At 45.2% G+C, this 20,810-nt stretch overlaps 2 protein-coding genes across 2 annotated transcripts; both read left to right on the top strand.

Moving 5' to 3' along the window:
• The first annotated feature begins 11,772 nt into the window (after window positions 1-11,772).
• On the top strand, window positions 11,773-13,534 carry LOC127764740 (BOI-related E3 ubiquitin-protein ligase 1). The gene is made up of 4 exons (XM_052289655.1): window positions 11,773-11,964; window positions 12,060-12,151; window positions 12,289-12,653; window positions 12,743-13,534. The coding sequence occupies exons 1-4, from the start codon at window positions 11,918-11,920 to the stop codon at window positions 13,262-13,264; spliced, it is 1,026 nt and encodes a 341-aa protein (XP_052145615.1). The 5' UTR covers window positions 11,773-11,917; the 3' UTR covers window positions 13,265-13,534.
• A 5,760-nt stretch (window positions 13,535-19,294) lies between these two features.
• Window positions 19,295-20,386, top strand: LOC127761909 (FCS-Like Zinc finger 3-like). The gene is made up of 2 exons (XM_052286242.1): window positions 19,295-19,693; window positions 19,844-20,386. The coding sequence occupies exons 1-2, from the start codon at window positions 19,548-19,550 to the stop codon at window positions 20,016-20,018; spliced, it is 321 nt and encodes a 106-aa protein (XP_052142202.1). The 5' UTR covers window positions 19,295-19,547; the 3' UTR covers window positions 20,019-20,386.
• Window positions 20,387-20,810: the final 424 nt, after the last annotated feature.

The raw sequence follows: 20,810 nt of genomic DNA, 5'->3' as shown, positions 1-20,810 counted from the left end.
AGATGCTTTCTTAAGAACCGTAAAAGTATTTAATGTGTGTTGTAGTATGATACTACGATTTGGTGGTAAGGATTTAACCTCTAATGCATTTACTCTATGTACTAATATGGCACTACAACTTATTAAATATGTCATTTCGTGATAAATGATATGTTACATCCACAATTATAATTATGTGATATTGTGGCTTATTATCTCACGATTTTTTAAACAACAATTTCATCAAATTAACTCTAACTAATTTTACATTGGCGAAGGAGATGTGAACTGTTGTGGCCCATAGCCAGCCAGGTCGATAAGATCACCAGCGGGCATGATTCTGTCGTGCCACCCCCCTTGCCATCATCAAGTCATCACTGCTGACTTGTCATGTTTTGTCATGTATGCGTTCGTGACAATGGAAGCACACACAGCATATGACAACCAAGCATATATACATAGTGATTTCCAGCGATGTGATTCTTAACCTCCCTCTCCCATAGTGATAACATCGATGCGTCTCTTTAGACTTTTCACTCTACTTTGGATGCAGCACTTTGCATTTGTTTTTTGGTTTAATTTCTCGCTCACTCTTTCTGCGAGAGAACGACACAATCGGCCGTGTTTTAGGCGCAAGCGCGCAAGGGACCAGAAATCTGCAGGCAAATATCGCGCATGATTGCGCTGTATTGTACGCATTCTCAGCTTGGATAGAGAAGTAGAAATACCCCCACTAGCCACAATACGTAGCCATTCTTTGAACCCGACAAACAAACGTTATTCCAGTTTCCAAGCTAGCTATCATCACCATACATGATACATCCGTTGTTTTCCTGTCATTTTTTGTTTTAAAAAAAAGAGGTTAATTTTGGTCAGATTCGCGGATAGTTCTATCAAAGCAGGTCCACTGCGCCATTTAGAAGTAAATGGTTAACACCGTTCACGTCAGCTCAAAGAAGCTGTAACAGTATTCTCCACTGCAAGCTTGCAACATGGGATCCGGATGTGCCTTGTTAATTGGCAGGTCTAGCCGTCTTCTGCGTGCAAATGTCAAACCTAATTCGATAATGCCAAAGCACCGATGTCCACACTAGAGATGTTTCCATGCATGTCTCGCTATTTTGTTTTTTATCTTATGGATTTAATTTTAATTTACCAAGTTGTTAAGTCAGCCTGCTGGTCATGCCGATCATGATCGATAATCCTCACAGCTAGAAGGTTTTAAGTGATTTTTGGAGTATTCCTTTTGGTCGTTGTGTTTGGCACTTCATCAGAATTCCTGAATTTTGAGGTCAATAATTTGAATTTAAGACAATACTTCACTAATTTCAGTTAAAGATACATTTTCAATATTACAATTTGTATAATTGATTTCAAATGGTAAAAATTGGTCAAACTTGTTATTATAAGCCATGTAATATGTAAGAGCATCTCCAACAGTATCCCACTATCATATATTCATATCCCATCTGCAAAATTGGCTTATTGGAGATTCCCAAATACCAATTTCATGGTTATTGGGGTGCTTTTGATAGATCCAATATCTCATCCCAGTATTAATGGGATCTATATGTCAGATGAAGATGAGAGAGCGGGCTTCGAGTGATGACATCTGATAGCATGGGGGCTCGAGCGGGACGAGGAGAGGAGGTACTCGCACGGAGCTGCTCTCCGGTGATGGTGCTAGTAGTGATGGAGGACCTCCCGACGCTAGTGGCGGTGCATCGGACGCAACTCCTCCAGGGTTTGGCGGGGTCAAGCCCTAGGTGTGGGGAAGTGTAGTCACAGTAACGTAAGCATGAGACTTTTTGGTATATAGTACTGGTAAACCAGATGGTTGCGGCAAGGGAATCTGGGACGGAGGACTCGTAATATCTCTATAGAGATCTGGCAAAAGCGAAAGACCCCTAACGTCAGGGGCTGACCACAGTTCGAGCTCAAGGAGGCCAAGCCGACGACAAAGTTTCGTCGGCAGAGGCTTGTTGATAATCACGGGAGTGGGGGGAGGTGGAACTCAAGCAATGGCCAAGTAAGGGCGTGGGAAAGAACCGCACTGAGGCTCGGATAGACCAGCCGATGGATGACATGTGGACGATTGGATAGTGGCCAATGGCCACTGAGGTTTAGACAACGCCTCTTAGATGATCCACATGGTGTCTTCGACGGCCAGCTGAGCTGGTGATGCATGTTGGCAGTAACAGGAGAGCCAACTACTTTATGTGGGAGTTGCAACTTTCCCTGTATTTGAGGGAGTTGAGTGGATTATTGAGTCAATAACTTTTGGGGATAGTGGAAGGTATTGGGTAAACTGTTAGACACCGAAATCCTGAATATGTATTTTTTTTCTTTGATGGAAGGATATTTGGGAACTACCAGAGATAATCTTAGGCCTTCTTTGAAACAATCGTAGAATTGAACTGATTCATTAATTGGTATAAAAGCCCTACAAAATCTATATATGGTTGTGGTTCCCACTAAGAACTTAGCTAGTGAATATTAGGCCATTCTCAACCTAAAACATTAGACATGGTTTTCATAAACTCCACATAATCAAGAAACTAGTACTAAACACTACTCTTCCAATGCAAACACTACTATTACATACTTAAATTTAATGCTACTTATCTCACATGATGTCCTGGATGTTGTGGAACCATGTCTCATGCAAGACATGGTTTTCTTCTATTTCTTCATTTATTCACTTGCCACATCATTTTTCATCTTAGGTGGCAGCTTATTTAATGCTATGGACATCATCCTAGTCATTGGGTTGGGAATGGCCTTACACGTATGAGGCTACACTTTCAATAAGAATTTAGTAATGCTAGGGATTTATTGCTAACCATGGTTTCTTTAAACCTGTGATAAAGAGATGCCCTTGCACTCTTGCAGGTGCATGATGCGAATGTAATATACGTGCAAAATATTCTGTACATGTGTCTTTCATGTAATCAAGAAAAGAAAAATAAAAGCTTAGCCTTGTGTTACTCGAGTGAATCTAGGTTAGGAGCCACACACATTCCATCCCTTACACCCTCCACTTACCCTGGTCATACGGCAAAGTCACCCACCTCACAAATTTCAGAAACAAATAAAGGTAATAAATAAATAAACAGTAATAATTCATTTTTTTCTCCTCTGAGTGGTGTACTGGTGTAAGGTAAAGCATCACACCGGACGTCCGGCCGGCCCCCGGCGCGTATAGCTAGCGGTGGCGCTGCTCCAAACCAACCGAACGACGTCGCAGAAAATCCGGGGAAAATTGAATGACGTTGAGATGGAATGGAACAACCCCGGTGTGCAATTGCTTGGGCGGCTACGGTTCATCACGCCTTATTCGTTGCTCCCGTCACAGCTACCCCCTGGGTCCATCCATCCTTCGGTGATGCGTGACAACATCTGCTGCACCCATCGCTCGTCCAACCCGAGGCCGGCCGCGCCGCGCGTGTCCGCGCGTACGAGCCGAGCACGACCGGGGGCACTCGCTTGCTTGCACCGTATCGCGATTCCGTTCACATCTCGGCACGGCAGCAGCGCTCTCCTCCAGTCTCCACAGGTTAAAAAGAAAGGCGTCGCGGAAACGGACGGCGCGAGAGCTAGCGATGAGAGAAACCGGGCAAAAAAAATATGAGAGACGGGGGGGGGGAGGGGGGGGGGGGGGAATCTGCAGGGAAGGAGACGGGGGAGATTAATTGGGCGACCACAGACCAGATCTAGCAGCCGGCAGGCACCAGGCAGGCGGCAACACCAACACAGCACTCGCCACTCCACTTCTGCTGCCATCTTCCTCGCCTGCCTTTGCGCTCCAATTCTCCTCTTGTTTAAAGTCAATCGATCGGTCGACACGACGCAGGCGGCAGCAATTTACACAGGGGAAAGCGAGGCGTTGTGCGTGCATGATTATATTCTCAGGAAAAGAACACGCAAAAGGCGAGCAATTTACACGCAGGAAAACAGGAGGGGTGGTGAAACCGTACGGGGGCAACACGATCGAACCGCATCCATGCATCCATACGTACGCCTTTTTTGCAGGTTTAGATTAGCTTAATTGCCAGCCATTTGGGACGACTGTTCCGAGCAATACATCTCGGATGACTCAAACTAAGGTTGAACCGTGCATGCATGCACTCGTACAAAGAAACATAAGTCTGGGTCATGCATGCCTTGCGATTCCTTGAGTTTTACATCAAGCGAGGCTACTACTATAGTTGTATAAAAAAGAAAATTTTATTCCTCTCAAAAAAAAAGAGAAAAATTTACAACACCACACTAGCTAAGAACGTGGTATTTTCCCCGCAAAAAAAAAAAGAACGTGGTATTTACTCGTTAATACCCTAAAAATGTGTCTATGCCCATGAACACATCAAATCTATGGTTCTTTAATGCATGAAAATGAGGGTAATATTATTTTATCATTTTTAACTAACTTGGATAGAGGAAATTTACAAAATAACTAGCATAACCCCCTCAAATTTTGAGGTGTGGTTCGACTACAGTTGTAAACGTGACAGTGTCGAGGTGGCTTGGTCCAATTAAATACATAAGTTTTTTTCTAGGAACATTATTCTCATCATTTCACATTGATTCTCCCTCTAAAATAGTCGGAAATAATATAATATTGCAGGCGTTGTCCTAGAGAAAAAAAAGCATGGTTGGTTAGGTGTCTACAACCAAAGCTACATTTTTAGGGTGTCCTCCGATGGGAATAAATTATAAACTCTCTAAGGGTACGTCCCCTCGTTATTTGCATGTTATCTAAATTGTTATGAAATTTTTTGAAAAAAGTCAAAAAGATATATTAATATATCATAAATCACTCCACAAATATGAAAGTTTAAATTTAACCTCTACATGTTGCAACGGAAAAACAAATTAAACTATGGCTAGTTAACGTATATTCGCAGTCAAAAAATATTTTTGTTCGTTGCAACTTGTAGACATTAAATTTGGTAGTGCATGTTTGTGGAATGATTTAATTATCATATATTAATCTAACCATTTGGATGGAATGCTAATAACGAAGGGATGTCCCTTGAGAGTTTAAAATAGTTTCCCGCCCTCCGGTAGACATCACATTTTTAGAGTATCCAATACTAAATTTTGACTTGTAGAAAAATATTTTTATACTTATAAATATATGACGTTGTTGACTTTGGATGTAACATTTAATTATTCATCTTGTTATATAACTGTTGTGAATACGAACAAAATGGCATGCTTAAAGTACATTTAACATAAAAAGAGTAAATTTCATAACAACTATGGATATTTCGACAAAACTATTGTAAAACTATAGATTAAAATGGTGTATCACAAAAATATTAATTAAACATTAAATTTATCACAAACTACATGTTTCAGTTTAAATATCACAAAACTATTACTAGATCTGTAGTTTGGTGAAAAATTTCAAGTTATGTGATAAATTTGGTATCAAATCTATAGTTTTGTGATATATCATCTTAAATTTATAGTTTACCATAGTTTGGTTGAATGTACTCAACATAAAAATAATATTTAATTTATGTATTTTTTAAGCAAGACAAACAGTCAAATCATGTCTAAACATTAATAGCAATATACATTTAGAAACGGGGAGACAATATTAAGTGTACTACAATCGTCTCATATTATAAGTCGTTTGAACTTTTTTAAGTCAAACTTATTTATGTTTGATCAATTTTATAGAAAAATATAGCAATATTTTTAACACGAAACAAAAAATAATATCAAAATATGTTCAATGTTAAATGTAATAATTTGGTGCTACAAGTATTACTATATTTTTCTATAAAATTTATCAAACTTTAAAGACGTTTGACTTAAAAAGTTAAACAGTTATTATAATATGAAATAGAGGGAGTATAATATTACTAGGTATTCGTACATATGTGTTTTATATTGGTACTAGGAGGGGTACAATAGCAGACTATAAATCAGCTATAAACATATATTGATGAGATAAAAGAGAAGGGAGAAGAGAGCAGTAGGATACAGATTTATAACCAGTTACAGCACGGACTCAAGACATAGTGTATATATGATAGGTGGGACCATGTATTAATAGTGTAGTATATGTTTATATATAACTATTGTGTGAATTGTCTATTTAATTAACTATAGATTAATTGAAACTAATAGTTGGCTATACTAGTAAACTTGCTCTCTAGCTAGTTGCTTGCAAACCCACGGGTTCCAAGCATATGGAGAGACGGATAGCAACAGGGCTCGCCCCCAATGTACATTGCCGGCGAGTGACAGGTAGGCCCTGGTCCAAGCTTCAAATGTCAAGACGGGAGGAGAGTCCGTTGTCACATTTGACGCGACCACCACGGTCGTGAACTGTAACATCCATCGTATTCGATCGCTTTTGCTGAAAGATCATGAACGCCGGTACTAGATCAACATGTGAACACGATCGAGATCGATGTAATCCGTGCTGAAGTTTCGATTGAATCCTAGTGGTTGGCTGGTTCCATTAACCTCACTCAAGTACATGCATGTGAAATTTGACAAGGTCCGGCATGCAGGGGATTTTGAAGGTACTTATATGGCGTACCGCCAATCCGTCTTGACAATCCATCCGGATAGATCGTTTTTTAGTTTGGTTACCGTCTCTGTCAGGGACTTAGGGCATGTTCAATGGTAGAGACGGGTATGGTCTCTTAAATAATACAAGATTATTTAGAGACCATGTCTTTACAATAGTTGAGACGACAAAGGCTTTAATCATTAACTCAAAAAATATTCCTTTTGTTAATATTCTTTCCATATTTATATCCTCATGCAACCATATTTTCATATTATAGTGACTAAGAGTCGTTGTTAAACCGTTGTCATGCATAACAACGATGTTTTGTCTCTCCTCTTTCTCTTTCCTCCATGTCAACAAGTATTCCTAATTAGCAATGCTAAGAGATCACTATTAACAACCATTGTACATTCCCTAATTTTCTTCATCTGCCTGGATAATTAAACGAAGTCATTGTTGAGCAAGCGAAACAAGCTCCAACTACCAGTTACTAAACGATCAACTAACATGTACACGCACGTACATACCAAGACCCCAACAGATCGGTCTCGGTCGACCGATCTAAATCCCGATCGGAGCTAGCTAGGCGCCGGTCGCGTGCCTCTGACAGCAACAACCACTAGCAACAATTCCGCTCCGGAAGAATTGCAAAAATCGATCGATCTGCAACAGTTAGGTGCTAGTATTACGTGCGTGCTTCCAAGCTATGGAGGGAGAGAGGGGACCCAGCGGCGGTCGAAGGGAGCAACGAGGCATCACATGCCACGCCCCCAGTTGGATGGATGCCCACCCGGAACACTTGCGAAAGAAAAGAGAGAGGTTGCAGTGCAGTGCAGGCATGGCCGTGGACGGATCATTTCATTGGCATCGATCGATGGGAGTACGTCGTCGTCGTCATCTTCCCCCGCCTTTCCTTCGCCCGCACTTAACCCCTCTCTGCATGCGTTCGCGTCGGAGACCTAACCGGCGCGTTATCTGAAACAGCGCACACTATAGCTCCCGTAGCTCTCAGTCGTCGTCGCCACCAACGCGCCGGGCCGGCGCCGCGAAGCTGCCTGTACGTACGTCTCGGTGTGTGATGTGGCGCGTGTGTGGCCGCGTCCTGGCCACGCCGGATTTGACCGGCCGTTTCTTCGCGATTGCAACGTACCGGCCTAATTAAACAACGGGGATCAAACCAATCCGGAAATCCGGTGTAGGTATGCAATACCACGAACTCTCTGACAAAAAGAGATTAGTATAGGAGTAGTAGTGGTGTGGTGTGTTGCGTTTGTGTGGGTTTGGTGTGATTGACATTTCGGTCGCATTTGCGTTGGGTTTGACGACGAGGCCACGCATTTCCAAACCGGAATCGCGTGCCCACGATCGAACGCGTCGTCTAGTCTTGCAGGGAACCAGATGATATATCTGTATCTGTCTCTAGATCAGGTGAAGTATACATTCGAGGCTAGCTTAACCCCCAATTCCACCAGCGAATTGTATACTTTTGTCGCCGTTGATGATTAGTTTATGCATCCTTCTCCAGATGGCTCTACACATCTACAGGTAAACTTGCTGCTACAGTGTGCAGAATCAATCGCCATCACGTGCAGATCGATGGATGATGCATCGTCGAGGGGAAAGGATGGAAATTTTTTTAAAAGGCTGAGGAATTAAATCCGGGGTGCGAAAATTGACATGGGGGGAGGGGTTGTTTGCAAGGAAGGTAGATGCAACGGTGCATGTCAAGTGACAAGCACCTTGGGAACAAAGATGGCAGCATTTGATTCTTTCTAGCCAGCTCTCCCTTTTGAATCTTTCGGTCTCAAGCAATATTCTAGAGGACATTTTCTTCTTCTTTTCTCTCTCTCTCTCTCTCTCTCTCTCTCTCTTTGCCCCCACCTCCCTCCCATCTTTGGTTTCTTGCTTCAATCGCCATGCTTCTGAAGATGTCGAGTTAAAAGTGGAGAGGTTAATTCTAGTTGGTCCTAATGCTGTTTACCAAATCTCAATCAACTTACAACTGGTACTAGTAGTCAATAAACTCCGCCTGCATCTAACTTTGGGTCCTACGCACGCCAATGCTTGCTAGTCCTTGGCAGCTAAGATATGCATGTGTGTATTGGTGCAGCTGCTAGCTAGAAGTATATAGGAAGCACCAACTGGAAAGCAACAATAATTTTCAATGCTTGCTTGTTAATCTCCAATTCAGGCACGACATGACACTGGCGACCTCACAAATCCCCTATCAAGTTTGGTATTAACCTATTAGGATATATATGAAGCTAGCTAGCTAGCTAGACTCAATCAAAACATGGAGAATTATTTGTTACAAATATAAAAAGAAAGCCAGTGGAACAGATGTCATTGTTAGCATTAGGGTCAATTCATCATTTTTCATCAATCAAAGAATCCCAAAAATCCAAACCAAAGCATTCGACAACCACTCGAGTAGGTTGGATGCTTCAATCTCCGCCTGATTTCCGTCCCTTCTTTTTTTTTCCCCCGCAAGACAATGAAAGTCATGAAAAGGAAAGAAAGATCAAACAAAGCCCTGCCATAAAACCAAACACACTACACTCTAGAACAAGACACGGGTTTTCTTTTTTATTTTCTCCATAAAAATTCTCCTCCTTATCAACAACAGCAAGTACTTGAAAAGGAGGCAACGCTACAAATTCAACGATTGATTGCTCCCCTGTATTTATGCATTTCTCCGAGAAGCAACGCAACGTGTTACTTGGGGCCTCAGTTTATACTCGGTAGTCTGTACATTTATAATTGCAGCTTCTGATTGAATATTTGACAGCTGGAATGAAGGCGCCTGGAAAATCAAGTATTTGGAAGCTTCTCATGAGGAATGAAAACATGAATTTTGTCGCTGGCATCAGATGTTCGTTTCGTCCACGTCGAAACGTAAATTCGCCAAAGTACACAGCATATATCCTCGCAAAAAGAAGTACACAACATATACGTGCTAATATAAATATCGGTGGCTAAATGCGTCATTAAATGGTTGGGAGTTCCATGTCACAAGATATTAGTTGAGATACCCATAACATAATATTGCTTGATGACAATGCTACAGTGTAATACGCCTAAGATAGGTCACGTCACTTAATATCATAACTATGCTTAGCTTACAATTAGGTGATATATTTAGGAGGCAGGAATATCGTTTAATGATTCTGGTTTTTCTATGAACTAAAAATGTGTAGAAGCAACACATTGAGCTGTGTGTCACGATACTGCAACGGCCTTCGCTAGCTCTATGCCAGGCCACGTAGCTCGTCTGCTCTAATACGTGCCTATGAAATTTTTGTTGGGGCAAGGATAATTGTACTCTTTTATTCTCATAAATACTTCCATAATTTATTTTCTTAAATTAAATTATTTTAAAGATGAGAATTAATAATTACTCACTTCGTTTTAGATTATAAGTCGTTTTCACTTTGGTCAAAGACTGCTTCAAGTTTAACCAAGTTTATAAAAAAAATATTAACATTTTCAACCCAAAACAAATATATTATGAAAATATATTCAATTATTAATTTAATAAAACTAATTTTATGTTATAAATATTACTTATATTTATCTATAAACTTAGTTAAATTTAAAGTAGTCTGATTTTGACCAAAGTCAAAACGACTTATAATCTGAAAACGGAGGGAGTTCAAAGTATACTTGTCATTGGGTTATAATGCTATTTTTCTGATTAAATTAAGAAATATAAGGTTATATTGGGTTTAGAGTCACAATTGTATTTTTTTTTGTTTAATGATATGATTGAATATTAATAAGTACCCAGCTCTAATGGTTGCAGAGTTCAGTTTAGTACATTATCAAATTTACAAATCCGAACTCTTGAATATTTGAAATTTATATGTTTGATCAACTCATGTGTGCTTCTACTTAATAAATATAACATCATGGTTTGGAGTAACAATTTTTTTCTTGATAGATAATCCATAAATTTGAAATTACAGTATACAAAGTCGAACTCCGCTTAAATTCTTTTTTTAATGATTTAGTTACTAAATAACTCTAAGTACTTAACAAGTTGTAATTAGTTTGGTCATCCTTATAATCTAAGTGAATTGAATGAACAATGATTCGTACAGCCACTATCGATAATATTTTCACATTATATCTAGACGAGGTATAGATGACTTATAAAAATGTTGTCTAATAATATATTACAATTAATTATTTAAGTTATATAGATAATATACATATTGTATATATGGTATTCCATTAAGCTGTCTACTATACCGTTTGGTAATTAACACGGTATTCTTCTCTCATCTCCATGACTTAAAAAATTAAATTCTACATGACATTCTCTTCTCTCTCTCTTTTTTTTTCACGAACACGTAAAAAAATTACTTCATCCGTTTCACGATATAAGAATTTCTACCATTGCCCACATTCATTTAGATGTTAATGAATCTAGACATATGTATGTGTCTAAATTCATTAACATCGGTAATGCTAGAAAGTCTTACATTGTGAAACGGAGGGAGTACACGTTACTATATTAGAAAAAATACAGTTTTGTTACACAACACAACTGACCAGATTGGTCGTTGCCGGTTACAAGGAAGGAGTATTCTCTTCTTAGACTAAGATGTTATACCATTATTCATGTTCTAATTAAGGGCTGTCGCATAAAAAAATGCTATACTTATTCACGGTCTCCTGAAATAATGTGAAATATTTCATTTGATTATCATATTAGTATAGAAAAAGATTTGGTAGATTTATAGATAGATGATCTCACCATTATCTAAAAAAAATAGATAGATGATCTCATATTTCGAAAGTCCAATGGCTCAGCTAGTACAAAGGAAACTTTCTTCCGTCCTTGTATTCCAACTTCCTCCTACTAACTACGGCGTATTCCAAAAGCCTTGGCCACCATTATTGCGTGGCACAGCGAAACCACAGACACCATTTATCGATCACTAATCTTCAGCATTAACGTAAGGAAAAAAAAATCAGGAACAGACGCTTAACTTTTAATCCACCCACAATCCTCTGAGATCCTAATTTTAACCACCCATATCCGCTACCATCCTTCTTCTACTGGCTCTGTCTCCAGTAAATTTAGGCCCCTTCTTTTCCTCCAGTAAATTTAGACCCCCTTCTTTTCCGTTTTCGTTGGTGCAACGCTCCCTTCTCACGCATCACTCGTTTCCCATCAACGATCGAGCGAGCGCGCGGTGCGAGCCCGTTCCGTTACTTGTGATGAGAGGTTTTAAAAGCGAGCGTGCGAAGTGGGTGCTCTCGGAATTGGACTCGGCTCGTCCGCACCCCTATTAAAACCACGCGAGGAAGTTTTCTTCCCCGTCGTCACCTCCCGCTTCGCGAACCACCCACCCGTCCGTTTCTCGCCTCGCCTCGCCCTCCCTCTCTTCCTTCTTAACAATGGCGGTACAGGCCCAGTACCCTTCCAGTCTCCTCTTCCACGATAGGTGCGGCTTGCCTCCTCTTCTTCGTTAGGGCGGCTACGTGTTTTAAAGGTTTGGCCTCCTTTGGGCTGATGGATTATTCGTCGTCTGGTTTACAGAGGTGAGCCGGAGAGGACGAAGGAGATGGACCTGCCCAGGCCGCAGATGTTCGCCGGAGTCTCGCCGGAGGTGTACTTTCCCAGCGGAGGAGGTGGGTGGTGGTGACTGACTGATTGATTGATAGATAGATAGCCTGATGTTGAGGGAGTTCAAGGTCGCGCCATGGCGCCGCCGCACTACGGTTCTTGGATTGTGACATGGGCGTATGTGGTTTTGGTTTCTTTGCAGCGAGTGGGATTAATCGGAGGAATAAGCGCTCGAGGGAGGCCATTGCCATGGCGCCGCCGCCGGCCAAGGAGGAGTTGGTCAATCTGTTCACGCTCCAGCCGCAGCAGTCTACGTCGTTTGTCAACATGGCGCAGCTCCACAACAGGGTATCGGCGTCGCCGTCCCGCGCGCCGGCGGCACTCGTGTCCACTGGCCTTCGCCTGGCATTGGATGAGCAGCAGCAGCAGCAACAACAACAAGAGAGCAAACGCCTGAAAGCCTTGTGCTACTCGTCGTCGCCCATGCCGTTCGTCTCGTTCTCCGACGAGCTTGCCGGACAGATGAAGCGGCAAGATGAGGAGCTCGACCGATTCATCAAAGAGCAGGTAATCGACGATTTTGCCCCCCACACGATCCGTTTGTTTCGGTGGTTCGTTTGTTCCGTGGCGTGATGTGCCGGCACGTTCTTGGACAGGGCGAGCAGCTCAGGCGGGCGATGGCCGATCGGGTGCGGCGCCATAACAGGGCGCTGCTTGTCGCGGCAGAGCGATCCGCGGCGCGCCGGCTCAGGGAGAAGGCGTTGGAGGCGGAGCGCGAGGCGCGGCGCGGCGCGGAACTCGAGGAGCGGCTGGCGCGCCTCCGCAGCGAGGCGGCGGCGTGGCAGGCGAAGGCCCTCTCGGAGCAGGCCGCCGCCGTGTCCCTCCACGCGCAGCTCCAGCAGGCCGCGGCCGCGGCGCGGGCGTCCGGCGATGAGCTCCGTGGCGGCGAGGCGGGCCCGGCGGAGTCGTCCTCGTCGGCGTACGTGGACCCGCGCCGCAACGGGTCTGACCGCGCCTGCCTCACCTGCCGCCTGAGGCCGGCCACCGTGGTGCTCCTCCCCTGCAGGCACCTCAGCCTCTGCGGCGATTGCTTCGCCGCCGGCGACGTGGACGTGGCCATGGCGTGCCCCGTCTGCCATTGCGTCCGGACAGGGGGCGTGGAGGCCATCCTCTGTTGAGCTGTCGTCGTCTCATCTCGGCCGTCCATCTCGTGAGTGTCTGGTGCGGAGGCATCATTGCCCATCCCAGAAAATCATAATTAGGGAAGAAGAAAAAAAACTTAAAACTTTCATCTTCTTGTTCATATCTTTTCCAACTTTTTTTACCACCGAGGATTACTTCCTCAAATCTCCTTTTTTATGTTTGGGGTTTAGGAGAATTCAATTGATAAGTTCATTGTTAATAGTAGTACGGAGCAATTTGCAAAGCTGAAGCTGCACGTTCTTTTCCTTTTTCTGGCTCTCATAATCCCCAACTGGTCGCTCCTAATTTGCTTCCACCGTGCCTGTCTTGGCGTCTTTGCAACCCATTGACATAACTGATGTAGATATTACCAATGGTACTATGGTATAGGGGGTACTGTACTTGGTGGTGATATTAACAGCCGATCACACCCACCGTGCTGTGATGCTACCCCGGTGGTCATCCATCCCGTGCTGCCGTGCGGTTTCGACGTGGTTGGTTTCCCTTCCCCCGCATTTGCTCAAACCTCAAACCCCCGCGCGGAGGCCGTTAATGCCTTGGCGCGAGGTAACTGACACGCGCGGCCTCGGAGCGGTGAAGTTATTGCGGGGGCGCGGGACGGCACGGCAGCACGGTGCCTTCGGTTGTCGGTTGCTGGCGCGCACACCACCGGCGCGCGGAGCGAACGGCTTCCGAATCGCGGGGCGTGCGGCTGCTTGACATCGCTGGTGGTGGGGAGTGGATTCGCCGAGGTGGCAGGGAGGAGCAGTCAGCCGCAGGCTGGCACGAACGTTGCCAGGGTGGATGGGTGTTGGGACGTGGGTATAGGGGAGCCCTTGCCCCTCATGCATGCCATGGTCGACGGACTCGTCGCAACGGCAGGCACCACCAGCACTATGCAAGATACTGTCATTACAGTAGGCAGTAGGGGAGTAGTACTAGTACTGCCACTGCTATGACGGAGTAATTAATTACTTCTACCTTACGATCTTGACGTATCTGCGAAGAGATCGACCAACGGCGTAGAGCGATTCCGATCTGTGAGAAATTTTTACCGCTAAGCTTTACAAAGGGAATTGAAGGATGCAGTGACAAGGTGCTAGCGTCCAGGGTTCCAGGCCGTAGATGATGCACAAATTCGTGCATATGCAGCCTAACCCGATGAAATAAGTTATTAGTCCGTCCAACGCGCTACTAGTACCGTCGGTAAGCAGTACACCAGTAGCGCACCCCATCCCCATGCATGCTGCCAGTGAGTACGCGTGCCTTCATAAAAAGGTTGGTCCTTTTGGACTGCAGCAGCGTTCAGTTAGTAGGGCCATTAAAACAGCCGTGGTTGAGATGAGCGAAATCGCAGCGAGGGCACGCACTTCTCGTCGCGCTACCTGCTACCACCACCACCGCCGTCACCAATGACCAACGCGATCCGCCTGCCTCCGCGGCGTGCGTGACGGAGACTGACCCCATGCCTCACGCATGGTCGCATGGATGGATGGATGCCGCGCCCGGCTATTAACCCGCCGTCCGGTAGCGTCATGTGCGACGCCAGTGGCATCACCTCCCCCTTAGGATTGGATTGGTTGCACGGCAGCGTCGGCTGCAAGTCCGGCCGCGAATCGGTCGTATAGCTCGTAGCAGCCGCCCCGAAATCTGATCCGTTTTCTTCACGGGTGGTGTTGTTGCCGCGATGGATGAATGGGTCGCTGTTGCAGGTTCAGATCGTTCTCTTCTTTTTCTTTTCTTCCTTGTAATTTTGGGGCGCCATCGTTCTCTCCTAGTGGGATGGTTAGGTTGGAGTCTGGTCTGATTCTTCACGAGGTTGATAGGTATAGCGGCCGTGTGTGACCTATCCAGTATCGATCTGATCTTGTTGATGGATGGTTTGATGCGGCGTGTTCCATGCATGATCGGCTAGTCTCATCGGGTGACTTGAAACTTGCAAGGGAATGCGTGCTCCCGGTAAAACGATTGTGGATTCGCGTATCCACATTTAGCTCATGCACAGCTGATAGGTCGCCGATAATATTTTGAATCCAATGCGTTTTGTCAACCCAACGCGCATCATCGTCTGGCCAATCGAAGTAATCAATTATCTCGGGGCAGAAGAGCTGACATGCTCGTTGACCCTCAAGATAAGTTCTAACGTATGACAGCGTTTTTGACTAGAAATAGAATATGCGGAATCAGTCGAAATGAAGCAACATGAAGAGCAATAACCGAATAACGTGTTGTATTTTATCGGTATGATTTAGCACTAGATGGTCATATGTTTTCACCTTAAAAAAGTGTGCATGTTTCCATCTTAATCTGACGAAGTGGAACTTCTAGAGGGGAATCTGGCAATATTGGATAGTATACTTGAATTGCGAGGAAAAAGATGAACAGTTGAGCAAAAGCAAAATTATCCAGAAATACGGAAGGCTGACCCGGAAAGCCCATGTATGAAACGGCCCGGTTCTCCCGCTTTTCATATCTGAACCCGCGAACATTTTGGGCTGTAATTTTAGGACGTCATAAACAGCCCAAAAAAAGGAATAAGTTCACTTTGAGTCCCTCTATTTGTCGGCCAGTCCGATTTTCGTCCCTTGACCGCAAAACCGGATACGACCCGTCCCCCAACTTACGAAAACTGGGCAAACGAGGTCCCCCGGCGGTTTTGATAGTGATTTTGGCTAACGTGGCGCATACGTGGCTAATTTGACTTAGTCTTCATCTGACGTGGCGATTACGTGGCAATTTGATCCGGAAAAATTAAAAAGCCGTGGGACCCACATGTCATTTTCACACATAAAATAATAATAAAAATAGTGGGACCCACGTGGGCCCCACATGTCATACTCACCTCCCTCATCTTCTTCCTCCTCCGTTTCCATCTCCCCTCTCTCCATCTCTCTCCCCTCCTCTCTCCAGCCTCTAGGCGCCACGGCTCACTGGGTCACAGGGAGGTCTGGCGGTGGCGGCCGGCGACGCGACAGCCGCCGCCGGTGGCGAGCTCCACCTCTCGGCACAGCCGTGCAGCCGCGCGCGTTTCTGACCCGCGCGTGCGTGGCTGTCTGACGGCGTGGGCGGCACGGGATGGATTCATGGATCTAATCCCGCGCCAACACGTAACCCCCCCACGACGCGACGGCGAGATGGCGACGGCCGGCGACATCGCTCTCACGCCTCAGCTCGCTGGGGTTTTGAGTTTTGACCACCGGAATGAACTTTGATCCGATGCAGTTCTTGCTAATAATGCCTTTACCTACTCACCTCTTGTCAGTAACTGGTAATTGCTAATTGCTCACAGATCATTACTTAGCTGCGGATGGCCATCATTAATTCTCAGTGTAGCACTGTGTTTTCGCAAGTCACAATGCAACAGTGTATGAACTCGAAGCCTGTAAATTACTCCCATGCATGCATGGATCGCTTGTCGATCGACTAATTAATTAAAAGGTCTTTTGCTGCATCATCTAGATCATGGCTAGGCCGTAGTACATTGTGTAAGCACAGGACTTGTACAGTTCTCTCATGCAGCCAGTAGCATTTACACGCGTACGTTAGTACAAGTACTTAATTGACGGTAGCTCGTATGATTCAGTCGATGAGTCAGATGGAATCGATCGCCTAATCTTGAGTTCTTGACCCCTCTTCGACGCCGACGATCGATCGAGGCATCGAACTGACTCCTCACATGGCTAGCTAGCTTAATTACGACGAAACTGAAACGATATTATTTGATGCTACTGCTAATTTTCTCTCTCGATGCAAATTAATGCTAGCAGTTGAAGATGTACTCTCTCTCGCCGGCGTGAGAGCGACGTCGCCGGCCGTCGTCGTCTCGCCGTCGCATCGCCGGGGGCTACGTGCTGGCGCGGGATTAGATCCATGAATCCATCCGTGCCGCCCACGCCATCAGATAGCCACACGCACGCATGGTTAGAAATGCGCGCGGCTGCGCCAAGAGGTGGAGCTCGCCGCCGGCGGCGGCTGTCGCGTTGCTGGCCGCCACCGCCGAACCTCCCGATGACCCAGTGAGCCGTGGCGCCTGGAGGCTAGAGAGAGGAGGGGAGAGATATGGAGAGAGGGGAGATGGAAAGGGAGGAAGAAGATGAGGGGGTGAGTATGACATGTGGGGCCCACGTGAGTCCCACTATTTTTTAAAAAAATTTTATGTGTGAAAATGACATGTGGGTCCCACGGGCTTTATTATTTTTCGGTTCGATTTGCCACGTAAGCGCCACATCAGTGCCAAGTTAGATGAAGACCGAGTCAAATTAGCTACGTAGGCGCCACATCAGCCAAAACCACTATCAAAACCGCCGAGGGACCATGTTTGCCCGGTTTTCGTAAGTTGGGGGACGGGTCATATCCGGTTTTGTGGTCAAGGGACGAAAATCGGACTGGACGACAAATAGAGGGACCCAAAGTGAACTTATTCCCCAAAAAAACGTCATAAACTAACAAAGCCCAACATGACGTTCATGGGCCTACACGGGCTAAGATACCCAGCCCGTCATAAACGGAGTATGAATTCTAAACATTTTGTGCTTGGTTAGTTGATTCTAAAAACTACTACTCCCTCTGTCTCAGAATATAAAAAGTTTAGAGTTATACATGGTTGTTAAGAAATTAGGTAGAAGTGGGTGGTGTAGAGTTGTGATTGGATGAATAGTGGAGGTATGTGGGAAAGTTAATGGTGGAGGATTGTGATTGGTTGGGAAGAGAATGTTGGTGGTATATTTATGGACAAATCCTGAAGGCTAAAATTTATTATATTTTAGAACGCTACATACGTAAAAAAAATTACAGCATTTAGAATTCAATATTTCTGATTCTCTCTGAGAAAAACATATATGGTTAAGAAGCAAGAACAATCTCCTTCAAAAGCAAAACTCAAGAAGAAATATTGATGAAATGAAATTTCGGCACGCATGCCCTTGTCCATCCCGGTCACCGTTCTGATGAACTGAACTGCTGCACCGCGCAATTCTATAGTATGGGATCAGTGGATCACGCATGTTCAGACCAGGTCATTAAACTACAAAACAGAAAATGTGCATTAACCACGAAACGGAAAATGTGCTTCCTGGATCGTAGATCCACTCCCACTGTGGAGTCGTGGACCATTCGACACGCCAACGCGCCCTGCACGTCTATGAATTTTCTGGCGTACTGAACTGAAGCAGACGAATTGAATCTGTCTCTCCCTGAAGTCCGTTAAGGACATGCATGACAGAAACTTTAGTTACTTGACCATGGGGTCGTCGGCTCGGACACAAATGTTTGTCATCGTCAGTGTCTCAGTCTGGCGTACGTCCAACGTGGTCAACACGGGTCAAGGGGAATTCCTATCCGTGTCAAGAACCAATCAAACACGGACTGCAACTATACATATGTTAACTACTAGATCCCCTGCAATTTATTCCTGGATCCACCGTAAATTGTCCGTGTCCACACCGGTGACGCTTCCAAAGTTTACACGGTGCGGTACAGAACTAGAGACGCGTGCGTCGCCATCGCTGCTACAGCCTCACTACTCACTCCTCGCTCCGGTAGTTTCCTTGCCTTTCCTCCTCTTTTTCATTGCCAACTTCTCCTTCAAAAAGGAGTGAGAAAATACATAAAGCCAGCAACATGCTTCACGTAGAAACATGTCCTCTCTGTTTCGAAATTATTGTACACTATAATAAATGTGACTAAACTATCATCAGTTAATGTCCTTAATACCGCATTGAAGGTGTAATTTAATGTGTCCTAGTCATGTGCACTCCTCAACACGTGGCGAGACCGGCGCAATAAACAAAACCAAACAGCTAGCAAAAGGCCACAACAAGAGGTCCCCATAGAATCGAATTTGCGCATAAAGAAACCGGGTCCCCGTTTGTTACAGATCTTCCGGTGGATTCTGCAGCATTGCAGTTCACAACGCCGGCGCCACCAAGGTCTCCAAGGCAACCAGGGGAGACTAATCGCGAGCAACCAAACAAACAAAAACCGGGGCAACACTTCTTGTGTTGGCCCTAGCCGCGCCGGTTCGGCCCGTTTAGCCGTGTCCCGCGTGTGTGCTGGCGATGCGAGCCGTGCTTTGTTTGCCACGGATTCCTGGAAATCTAGCCGTGGTTTCTCGCGCATCCCCCTGCACCAAACTCAGCAACCACCACTAACCCCCTTTCTCTTTTATAAAAGAGGAGAGCCTCAAGTCTCTCCCGTATTGGCAGTGATCCCCAAGACTTGCTCAGCTCATCAGTCTTCTCTCCTCGGATCTCTCAGCTCGAGTTGTAAGTTGTAACCGAGATGGCGTCAGCGTCGTCGTCCTCTTCTTCGTTCTTTGACATCGAGCCACTAGACGGCGGCGAGGCCTGCCTGTCCGGCCACGCCATGGACGCCTGCTCCCTCTGCCGGAAGCCGCTCACCAGGAACTGCGACATCTTCATGTACAGGTCTGTTTCACGCTCAATTTTGCTCCTATCGGTTGAATCACTTGGATAATCAGGCAGGAGAATACAAAGTGATCACCAAGCGATCAGCTTCTCTGAGCTCTGATTCTGAATAGTTTCTGACTGAGCTTTCTTTTTGTTGTGAACAAACAGAGGGAACACGCCATTCTGCAGCGAGGAGTGCCGGGATCACCAGATGGAGATGGACGAAGCAGCAGTGAGGGTTAGCGCCACGAATGCGAGGGAGCGCGCTGCAAGAAACGAGCAGCGCCACAGGCTCGACGCCGGCAGTGTCGCCGTCGCGGCGAATGTGCCCGTCCTGAGCTAAGCCATAGGCGCAAGTAAAGCATCCGGGGTCCCCTTGAGAAAGTAAAGGGAATCGCCCGATCGAGATGAGATGAACGCACAAGGAATATTCAGATGAGTCAGGGCAAGCAGCAAGCTCCGAGTTAATTCCAGTTTTCTGTCCATCACCCTTGCAGTCTTGTTCTGTGCATGTATTAGAGCAAGAGAAATAGCGCGGTAGAGAAAATACGTGTATATGACGGCGTTTTCCCCTTTTTCTTGTGTGAGGATTTTTCCCTTCCTTTTCGACCTGTGGGAGAGAACTTTGATGCTGTGTCGTTGCAACCAGTTCTTTCATCCTTGAGAGCCGTAGATCCTACTGGGTAAAATGTGTGCCTCGATTCTGTACTATTAACTTGTCACCTGAGCAGATCAACCGGTAAGGCATTGTAGCTGCTTTTGTGCAATGATCTTGGCCATCCTGACCGGCAACATGATGTTGGTCCGTTGGCCTTGGCCCCAAATGCAGAAATGTAAAGAAAATGAACAGTTGAGGCGGGGCCGCTGCCGGCTTCCTAACGAACGAACAAACGAATTAAGGCAGTACTACAAACCGATTAGTATGATGACCTATTGCACTGTTTGATAATGAGTAATTAGAGATCTTTTATAGTACAGTTTTTTTTAGAACTATAGTACAGTTTAAAAGATGGGGAAAACTAATACTACCACCTATCAGGCTATCACATAGCACTGCAATTTGAGCTTAACAGTGCGTAATTTTAGGTGACCGAAAACAAACATGACACAGCACAGCCATCTGCGTACTTCCATC

This window comes from Oryza glaberrima, chromosome 2 (assembly GCF_000147395.1).
Source record: "Oryza glaberrima chromosome 2, OglaRS2, whole genome shotgun sequence".
Lineage (NCBI taxonomy): Eukaryota > Viridiplantae > Streptophyta > Magnoliopsida > Poales > Poaceae > Oryza > Oryza glaberrima.
Note: the sequence above shows the minus strand (reverse complement) of the source record. Positions and strands in the feature narration are given on the sequence as shown.